Here is a 10,962-nt window from a genome sequence, read left to right on the forward strand (position 1 = left end):
AAAATTACTAACTATATAACTCTGACATATCAGCTAAGCCTTACAGAAATACAGTCTAAGTTTTCAATGTCATAAACCAAGTGAGAGCAGCAGATATCCGTTTCCAATTAGAATTAAACATTTTCAAAGCTCTTTGTCTGCTTTATTCTATGAAATCTTTTAAATAAAATGGTTATTGACAAATAGAACATTAAAAAACATTAAAATAATGTTTTTTAAACTTTTTATTTTGTATTGGGGGGGCGGGAGGAGACGGGGACGACAGAGAATGAGTTGGCTAGATGGCATCACCGACTCGATGGACATGAGTTTGAGTGAACTCCGGGAGTTGGTGATGGACAGGGAAGCCTGGCGTGCTGTGATTCATGGGGTCGCAAAGAGTCGGACACAACTGAGCGACTGAACTGAACTGAACTGATAGCCAATTAACTGAAGGAAGAAATGTCAACCCACTCCAGTATTTCTTGCCTGGAGAATCCCATGGACAGAGGAGCCTGGCAGGCTATAGTCCAAAGGGTCGCAAAGAGTCCAACGTGGCTGAAGTAATTTAGCACACAGCCAATTAACAATAGTGTGTTAGTTTTAGGTGAACAGTGAAGGCACTCGGCCATACATATACATGTATCCATTCTCCTACAAACTCCCCATCCAGGCTGCCACATAACACTGAGCAGAGTTCCATGTGCTATACAGTAGGTCCTTGGTGTTTATCCATTCAGTGTGTACATGTCCATCCCAAATTCCCTAACTACCCCTTCCCCCCATGTCAACCATAATAAGTTTGTTCTCTTAAGTCTGTAAGTCTCTTTCTGAAAAACTTAAAAAAAAAAAAATTTCCCCCTCTCACACTTAGTTCTAAAACCTACCAGCTTTCCTTTCTGCATTTTAAAATATTTTGTAATAGAAATATACAATCAGCTTCTATCTTACCAAAAAAAAAAAAAAAAACCGATGGAGTTTCCAGACAGTATTTAAGGACCATGTGGAAGCCACAGCTTACAGCAGGTGATAAAGACAGGTCACCTTCTGCGCCCAGGAGTGTGAATACAGAACAGTTTCCTCAACCCTGTCAATCTCAAAACCAGAGTCCAGGTGTCAATTACACTAACAAGACAATTATAGACAGGATGGATAATCCATTACTCACCAAGTATATTTACTTTGGCTTATAGCCTGCCTTGAAAGTTATGCCCAAATTCTTCTTTCAGTGTGATTCTTAGTCAACTTTAAAAGTCTGGGGTCTTATGGTTGCCTAGGGGAAGGGATAGTTAGGGAGTTTGGGAAGGACATGGACATAGTCCTATATTTCAAATGGTAAGCAACCAGGACCTACTGTATAGTACACGGAACTCTGCTCAGTATTATGTGGCAGCTGGATGGGAGGGGAGTTTGGGGGAGAATGGATACATGGATATCTATGACTAGGTTCCTTTGCTGTACACCTGAAACTGTCACATTATTAATCGACTAGACCCCAATACAAAATAAAAAGTTTTAAATAAGTGGGGAAAAAAAAAGTCTGGGGTCAGAAAAGTGAACAGATAACTGAGTTTCCTTTCAACACTGTATCCTGTAATTCTATTATTCAATGGTCATTTTAGTTAAAAAAAAAAAGGCTTGATTATGAATTTGAAAATCTGAGGAAGACTAGATTTCTAAACCATTGATTCAGATCAGATCAACTTGTAAAGGATAGAGAGGAGAAAGAAATAAAGAGGAATTAAATCATCTTATATTTGGGAAGTGTTTTCCTGTTACAATTCATTAAATCCAAAAATTTCAGTTTACAGATGCACAAATTAAAGAAGCATGAGAGATGAAATGAATGTCAAATATAGTGATACTTTTGTTAGAGGGGAATCAGAGGCAAAAGGAACATAATACTTTAAAAATTGGTGTGATAGCTAAAACTAAGGCTTTACAACTTCCAAGTTTGTCAGATGTCAATCTGAGGATGCTCAACCCATCATAAGAACGGCAAATGACATCTTGCAGTTTGCTTTTTGTGCTGAAGTCAGGAAACTGGTAACTCATCATTTAACGCCAACGTGCATGCATAAAACCGAACAGTGAGGTGAGATTTTGACTTTCTTCCAAACACTCTGCAATGACCGTCTCATTTAAATTTCAACTAAATGTAACATTTACCAGAGGAACCGCTGACAACAAGATTGCTACAAGAAAAACAAGTTCATTTTAGCTACTTTTTAAAGGGGAAAAAAATAGTTTATTCACTCATTTACATGCCTGAGATGCCAAGTAAGCATTTACATTGAAAATTCCATCACAAGAAAATGAAAATTCCATCAAGAGAAAAAAAAAGAATGAGCAAGTTGCATTCTGCTTCTTGGGAGACAAAAGACAACCTGTAAAAACAAAGACCTCAATTTCCCACCTCCTACTTTTAAAAAGTTTTCAAAGACCATGGCTCTTCACAGTTATCTGCAATAAATGCTTGGTTAATCCAAATGTGTTCCCCTAATCTTCCTTCTTTAAATAAACAGGATATTGGTTTATTATTATAGAACTGATATTCTCTCTTTTTTTTTTTTCACTTTTTTCTGTAGCGCACTTAAAAAAAGTCTTTTACAAACTACATATTTATCTCTTGCTGATTCGACCAATTTACTTACTCAAGGTTTCTTACTTTTTCTTACTCAAACTTTCCATACAACCTTAAGCTACTAGGCAGACCCCTAAACCCCAACCCATCTTATCCTAACCAAGTCTGTTTGCCAAAGATCTCTTATTCTCTGGCAGGCAAAACTCCTCTTTTCACTCTTTTTCTTTCTGAGAAAGAAGTAGGTCTGCTTGCCAACTACCTTCGCCTCCTCTCCTATTCCTTTATTTTCCAACCTGTCCATATAAGCTCCCACTCTCTGAATGTATAAAAAAGATCAGCGATCCCAACAGGTTTAACAGTGAGGGACTGAAGAAGTGAGGCCAAAAAGAATGAATCTTTTCTTTGGGGGTTGGGGGGAGCAGGGAGATGTGTAGCATGGCTGAAAGGATCTCAGTTCCCCAGCCAGGGACTGAACCGATGCCCCCAGCAATGGAAGCTGAGTCTTAACCACTGAACAACTAGGGAATTCCCAAAAAGGATGAATCTTTAACCCCTTCTTTAAGTATGCTTGCTTTGCTAAGTCACTTTAGTCATCCAATTCTTTGCAACCCTATGGACTGTAGCCTGCGAGGCTCCTCTGTCCATGGGATTTTCCAGGCAAGAACACTAGAGTGGGTTGTCACTCCTGGCCCAGGGATTGAACCCTCTCTTACATCCACCTGCATTGGCAGGCAGGATCTTTACCACTACCTTCATCTTCTCAGTCCTCACCCTATGCCTTCTGTACAACCTGGCCAGCTGTACCTGTCTCCTTTGCCGACTTATCTCTCCAAAATATAAGGGGCATTTCCTGAAGTTTTTATCACAACCTCCTCTTTGCAGTTTCAACCATTTACCCTGACATCTCTCCGCCTGCAGGCACTCAGTTTCCTACTTAATCTCTCCCTCTAGACTTCCTGCCAGCACTGCCAAGTCACCATGTCCAACACCAACCCAGTTACCTTTTCCTCTCTGCTCCCCTTAATCTTCCCACTTTCCACCTGTGCTCTACTCCCTAGCCATCCCATCTGCATCTTCAGCTGGCGATGCCAAGAGAGGAGGAATCAATTTATTCACCAAGAACCAAGGTTCCACCTGCGATCTCTCAACTCTACGCCCTCTGTTCTCTATCCTCTGGACAGTGCTCTTCTCATGGGCACTGCTATAACACGCTCCTTTTGGTTTCCACACCTCAAGGTTTTTTTACTGTACAAAGTAATGCCGAAGAAATAGTCCCTAAGCACAAACTTAGATCAGGCCTGGCATTTGAGATACTCTACACAAAACTTCTCAAACTGTAGCGTGTGGGGGACTTGCCTGATAGTTTAGTGGTTAAGACTCCTCACTTTCATTGTAGGGGGCACAGGTTTGATCCCTGGTTGGAGAACTAAGCGAGCTTCCCAGGTAGCACTAGTGGTAAAGAACCCAGCTACCAATGCAGGTAGACGTAAAACACAGGTTCGATCCCTGGGTTGGGAAGATCCCCTGGAGAAGGAAATGGCAACTCCCTCCAGTATTCTGGCCTGGAGAATCCCATGGACAGAGGAGCCTGGCAGGCTACAGTACATAGGAGCACAGAGTCAGTCACGACTGAAGTGATGTATCATGCACCGCCCCCATTCAGGGAACTAAGATCCTACAAGACAAGGGGTGCAGCCAAAAACACTGTAGTGTGCATGTGAATGGCATGCTGGTCTTGTTAAAATGCAGATACTCATTCAGTGGGTCTGAGCGGCGCCTGATTCTGGATTTCTAACATTTCTAACATTTCCAGGTGATGATGATGTTTCCAGCATATGGCTGTATATACACAATATGGCTGCAACCTATTTTTCTAGCATTATCTTCTACCCCTCACTGCCCAGCACATATGTATGTATGTCTGTAACTCTTTCGTACCTACAGGTCACTCACACACACACATACACACAGATGCATACAAACAAAATAATGGTTGTGTATGCACTCAGTCATGTCTGGCTCTTTGGGGCCCTGTGGACTGCAGCCTATCAGGCTTCTCTGTCCATGGAATTTTCCAGGCAAAAATACTGGAGTGGGTTGCCATGCCATCCTCCAGAGGATCTTCCGGACCCAGGGATCAAACCCGAGTCTCTTGCATCTCCTGCACTGGTAGGCATTTTCTTTACCACTAGCACCACCTGGGAAGCCCTCCCTAAACACACAGCTTCTGTGCCCCTCGCTGTTTCCTCAAGTCCAGGCTCTGCTCACCACATTTCTACCCACTTTTGAGGAAGCAACTCATTCTGCCAGAGTATTTTGTCTTTTTTCTTACCTCACCCCAGTACCACTCACTGAACACCACAAGAAACATGGGACACTGATAGCACTTAATTTCCATGGCTTCTGCCCTGTAATATCATTACGGGTCATCTTATTTAATCCTCACTGCTGGACTGCACTTCTCGCTGGAGGACAGGGGCTATCTGCCTAACCTCTGTAACCCCAGGGCTCGTGAGGCGGGGGCGGGGTGGGGGAGCCTTTTAAGCACCAATAGACACCTGCTCCAGTGGATCTGTATTTTAAGAAAAATGAAACATACTATTCTACTTCATGTAACTCACTTTGGGCAAGTGCTTCAGAAGTTTAAGATAAATAAAAACATTCTTTCTGGAGAGCTAATTCATTAGCAAAACCTCTGAAAATTCTGTCAATTGTTTGGCATTTTAAAATCAACTACATATAAACATTTAAAGGGTGTTTCTAAAATTTTAGTACTTCCCAGGTGACGCTAGTGGGAAAGAATCTACCTGCCAAGGTGGGTTCAATCACTGGGTCGGGAAGATCCCCTGGAGGAGGGCATGGTAACCCACTCCAGTATTCTTGCCTGGAAAATGCCATGGACAGAGGAGCCTGTCCAGTTACCTTCCACAGGATCACAGAGTCGGACACGACTGAAGTGACTTAGCGCCCTCACCCAGGCATATAGATCACACTTCTGATATTTAACTGAAAAATTAAAACTAATTTGTCATAATCTAGTCATTACTACATTGAAACTTAAAATACTTTCTAATTCAGTAACCCTCTCTGGTTTAATGTACCTAATGCTCCTGTTATCATTCCACCCATTAAATGGGATCTCACTTTCTCCTCGGGTGTGCTAAGGTTAGTCATCTGCGAAATAATTTACCATTAAAATGCCTCACATGTGTGCCCAGCCATGAAAAGTGCTTTAAAACATGTATCTTGAAGAAGTGTTTTTAAGGAGATGAAACAACCAAACGGCCCTATATTAAATGTTTATATATGAAACCCTCTAAATATCAAAGAACTGCCGAAATTCAAACAAACAAAACCATAGTTTCTAAACTTTAGTGTGTTCCAAAATTGTCTGCAGTGCGTATTAAATATGCAGATTCCAGTTTCTTACCCTGAGGAAGTCTAATCCAGTCAATCTGGAATGGGACTTAATAAAACTGTACAGTCAACCAGCATCCCCGGGCGGTTCTGATGCAGGTGTTCCACAGATCTCAATTAGAGAAATACTGACCTCAACCCTGGTGCGTGGGCACTACAGAGATGTATTTAAAGAAAAATGTTGAATTCTCTTTATGAAGTTCTTTCCCCAAACAGCTGTCACACTAGCACTGACATAAGGTAATTCATTAAAAAAAAAAAAAAAAAAACCCGATTGGAGGGGGTTGCTGTAAGTTGCTTGGGGTATGAGTAAAGCTCGAAAGCAATGAAAGAAAGTAACGTTTCTTTCCCACTTCTCACTCCGTTCTCCGAGCATCCTCCAGGTACCTTCGAGGATGCTGCTCGCACCAGGGAACTACAACTGGATGCCAGGCAGCAAAGTGAGGCCCTTCTCTGGTCCAGGGGATGGGCAGGCGGCCCCGCTCTCTCCCCCAGGTCACCAGCGGTCCTCTGCCAGCTAGAAGTCGCGGCGGAGGGGGGACCGGGGCCCCCGGATCCTCCGCGGCGCACGCGCATAAACAAGTCACCTCCAGGGGTCAGCGATCCTGGTGCTCTACCCGCGCCCCGTACCTGCCGCACGGCCGAATATCGGGCTCCTCTTCCGGCTCCGGCGGCTCCTGCTCGCCTGCAGCCGCCGGCAGCGCCTCGGAGTCCTCCACCGTCACTTCGGCCGCAATAACGGCGCCCGCCGCCGGCACCCGCGTGGCCGAGGTGGGAGCCGCCGCGGCCCCGAGGCCGAACGCCGCCTCCGCTGTCTGTGCGAGGAGGTCAGAGGTGCGCCGCGCGGCCACTGTCCCCGCCACGAGCCCCAGCAGCAGCGGCAGTAGCAGCGCCCGTGCCAGCGACCCCGGGCCGGTGGCGCGCTCCATCAGCGGCCCGCCCCGCGAGCCGGCATGGAGGTGTAGCCGCCGGCGCCCGCCTCTCCCGCAGTTCAGAATCCTCGACCAAAGCGAGGACGCGCTAGGGACTCCGCCGCCGCCTAGACGGTCAGGAAGTCCAGCAGCTTTCCCTCGGCCACGTCTTAGCCCGGCCTCCGCCAGCGCCACCTGAGTGACAGCCTCCGCCGGACATCGCCCATTGAGCGAGCGTTCCGCGCATCTGCTCGCTGATTGGCTGCAGACTCTGCCGCTCTGAGCACCGACGCTAGTCTTGTTGGAGCAGGTGGGCTCTCCAGGGTTGTCAACAGCAAAGCTGCCAATCAAATTGTATTGCCTTTAGCCCGAGGCCCGCCCTCTTCCGGACGCACTTACCAATGAGAAACGCCCCTCCAAGCAGTTTTTTTACTTGATTGGTTGATTTGGCGGTACCCAGAACACCATTCCCCAGAGAAGATTGGCCATTGTGCAGATTGGCCTCGCCCCTCAAAGCGAGGCGCTAGAGAATACTTGAAGACATTGGTGCAAGCGGATGTCCCTCAAAAGTCTGAGATAATTTCTTCTTGATTGGTTGGAAGCAGCAATTACTACGTGGCGGATTCTGACTGCGGAGAGGACAGTCCCAAGTGAAAGGAAGAGTGAAAGGCGAGTCCCTGGTGGTGGGGAGGCGGCCGATCATCAAGGAGTTCCCGCTGTAAAGCCTGGTCCGTTTGGAAAGCCAAAAGAAGAGCAGGAAAAATAAGTGACCGCACAAAACATGTAGTTCCTGGAAGTAGAAGGGGTAACGTGAGTTGGGTAGATCCAGCTACTGGGCTGGGAATTACGGCTTGTTTAGAGATGCTGATTTCTTCGGTGACCTACTGCAATCCAGTCTATCCGACACGCCCCTTCCTTGTTAGAAAGGAGAAGGAGCCCAGGCCTGGTGCACTTACGTCATTTGTCTACAGTCAAATAAGTAGTTATTTACAGAACCATGACTTTTCATCCAAGCCTTCTGATCCTGGTCTGCCATGCTTTGTTGTTCACTAACAGGGCGAGAAAGAGATAAAACCACAAAAGGCCAAACTGGAGATTTGAATGTTTGGCCAAGGCCAAAACAGTTCTAATGAACTCTGCATGCAGCGATTCCGGACACCCTGAAGATTCCTGAGCAGATGAGTGAAGTGATAAGAGTTGTGGTTTAGAAACAACCCAACTGCTGTGAATTCCTCAGTAGTGTTTTCAAAAGAGCATTAAAGATGAGACCAGTTGTGTGGCTATATGTGAGAGGCTATGTCCCCATCAAAATTTTGAAAATCTTATTTTTTTTTAAGCTACTGGCATACAGACTTGCTCTTAATTTCTTCAGTCCAAAAGCAAAACCCTCCACTTCCCCTTCCACAGTCAACCATGTCTCCTCGTTGCTCAGTACAGGAAAAACTCTAAAGTGTCTTCGATTCCTCTTGTCCACTTGTCAAACACACTACTTTTGTTCCCACAACTCCACCAAACTGCTCATGCTGTGGCCACCACTGCTAAATTCAAAAGATGATTCTCCATCTTCATTTTATCATCCATATAATAAAACCAGACAGAGGATGAAGTGGTTGGATGGCATCACGGATTCAATGGAAATGAACTTGGGCAAACCCTGGGTGATGGTGAGGGACGGGGAGGCCTGGCGTGCTGCAGTCCATGGAGTTGCAAAGAGTCGGAGAGGACTTGGCAACTGAACAACAATAGCTAACCCAGTACATCAGTCTTTCCTTTATATAACACTTTTCACTGGTTTTCCAGCTTCCACATGGGCCAAATCATAGCCCTCATTGCCATCTCATTTTAGCTTAATCTCCTCCTTAAAAGGTTTCTCTCCAAGTAAGGTTACATTCAGGGGGTACTAGGGTCAGGACTTAAACACATGAATTTCAAAGGAGACACAATTCAGCCCATAACACCCAGATACTCATGAGCCTAGTTCGCTCACTTCTTTCAGGGCTCTGTTACCTTCCCAGTAAAGCCTCTCCTGACCCTTTTTAAAATTGAACCCCCCCACTTCCACTTCAACTCCTAAACTACTCCCCTGCTTTATTTCTCTCTTTAATAACATCTTTTCAGTTCAGTCACTTAGTTCTGTCCAATTCTTTGAGACCCCATGGACTGTAGTACATCAGGCTTCCCTGTCCATTATCTCCCAAGTTTGTTCAAATTCATGTCCATTGAGTCAATGATGCTGTAATCTGCATATTTTATTTATTGTCAGTCTCCCTCCACACCTACATAAATTCCATTAGCATTTACACATTGATATGTTCAAAGAGCCTAAAACAATGCAAAATATTTAGTAAGCATTTAATAAATATTTGTTGAATAAGTGAAAATCTGAGGACAGAGCAAAATGAATAAATGGAAGAGACTGTAGTTGCTATAGATAGAAAGGAGTGATTAAGGAAGCAAGAACCCAGAGTATCTGGAGAAAACAGAGACTGCTGTGCCTTCCATGTTGAAAGTAGAGATTAGAAAGTACCCTGAAAACATAAATCATTTGAAGTGAAGAGAAAAATAGATGAGAGAGCTCAAACTAGTTGATCACTTTCTACTCAACTAAACAGGAGATCAGATCTCCTAAGTGAGAGAATATAAGAGATAATATGAGGAAAGTGTCAGAAAATTAACGTGAGATGAGAAATGATTGTTGACTACTTGTAATGCCCATTTGAAATTGCCCTGTGCTATGTGTACAGTGAAGAAAGCTGGTTGCCGAAGAATTGATGCTTTTGAACTGTGGTGCTGGAGAAGACTCTTGAGAGTCCCTTGGACTGCAAGGAGATCCAACAAGTCCATCCTAAAGGAGATCAATCCTGGGTGTTCATTGGAAGGACTGATGCTAAAGCTGAAACTGCAATACTTTGGCCACCTCATGCGATGAGTTGACTCACTGGAAAAGACTCTGATGCTGGGAGGGATTGGGGGTGGGAGGAGACGGGGACGACAGAGGATGAGATGGCTGGATGGCATCACCGACTCGATGGACATGAGTTTGAGTGTACTCCAGGAGTTGGTGATGGACAGGGAGGCCTGGCGTGCTGTGATTCATGGGGTCGCAAAGAGTCAGACACAACTGAGCGACTGAACTGAACTGAACTGATGTGCCCAATCATGTCCAACTCTTGGTGACCCCATGGAGCGTAGCCCTCCAGGCTTCTCTGTCCGTGGCATTTCCCAGGCAAGAATACTGGAGAAGGGTTGCCATTTTCTTCTTCATGGGATCATCCAAACCTGGGGATCCACCTGCATCTCTTGCATCTCCTGCATTGGCAGGCAGATCCTTTACCACCGAGCCACCTGGGAAGCCTACATTTGAAATTGGCTTGTGTATATATTTTAGTGGATTTAGTCTTCATAGGTCTGTGACTTTTTCAAAAGATGATCATGGCATGAACAATAACAATCGGAGCTAATGAATCAGAAATCTGCTTGCCATTTGTAAATTATGTGGAAGATTTTTATTATTGTTATTATTCATTTACCATGCAGGGAGGACCATGTGTCCACCTGCATGTAATGGGAATAAAGATGGGAACAAAACAAGCATGGTCCCTGCCCTTCTGAAGCTTAACAGTTATCTAGTTAGGGAGACAGACACTACTTTAGTAATATATTTATATTATTAAAACGAAGATAAGTGCTATGATGGAAAGGGAACAGGCAGGAGAGCACAGTAGTTGAAAATGATAGGAGAGTCAAGCTTTAAATTCAAGGAAAAAAACATGCAAGAAGTTCCATTTTGGAAAAAGAAGATAAGTCCTGAGTCATGGTCAGCTGAATGGGATAAAAAATTACTGGAAGGGAAAAGAGTATGTGCCAGTTTTAACAGCGTGCAGAGTCACAGTGACTACACAGTAGCTCTGGAATCTGAATCAGACCTGCTGGGGCCCTGGACTCTTTAATGCAGTGCTGCAATGCTTGACCTGGACACATCTGTCCTCGAGCGGCAAAATACAAAGAAACTGTCTGAGACTAAAAATAACTACATGCATGTGCATGCATGGGCAGATGGAGCAAATTCTG

General features: G+C 44.6%; 1 protein-coding gene across 2 annotated transcripts in view; it reads right to left on the reverse strand.

Moving 5' to 3' along the window:
* EIF2AK3 (eukaryotic translation initiation factor 2 alpha kinase 3) overlaps window positions 1-7,335 on the reverse strand; it is an 84,564-nt gene extending 77,229 nt beyond the window's left edge. The window contains exon 1 of one of the 2 annotated variants that reach the window (XM_055399617.2): window positions 6,611-7,335. In XM_055399617.2, coding sequence (XP_055255592.2) covers window positions 6,611-6,909 — 299 coding nt within the window. In that variant the 5' untranslated portion in view covers window positions 6,910-7,335. The remainder of the gene's footprint in view (window positions 1-6,610) is intronic. The other variant, XM_055399616.2, reaches the window with a different exon arrangement.
* Window positions 7,336-10,962: the final 3,627 nt, after the last annotated feature.

This window comes from Moschus berezovskii, chromosome 11, assembly GCF_049115385.1.
Source record: "Moschus berezovskii isolate FMDL1 chromosome 11, NW_MosBer_1.0, whole genome shotgun sequence".
NCBI lineage: Eukaryota > Metazoa > Chordata > Mammalia > Artiodactyla > Moschidae > Moschus > Moschus berezovskii.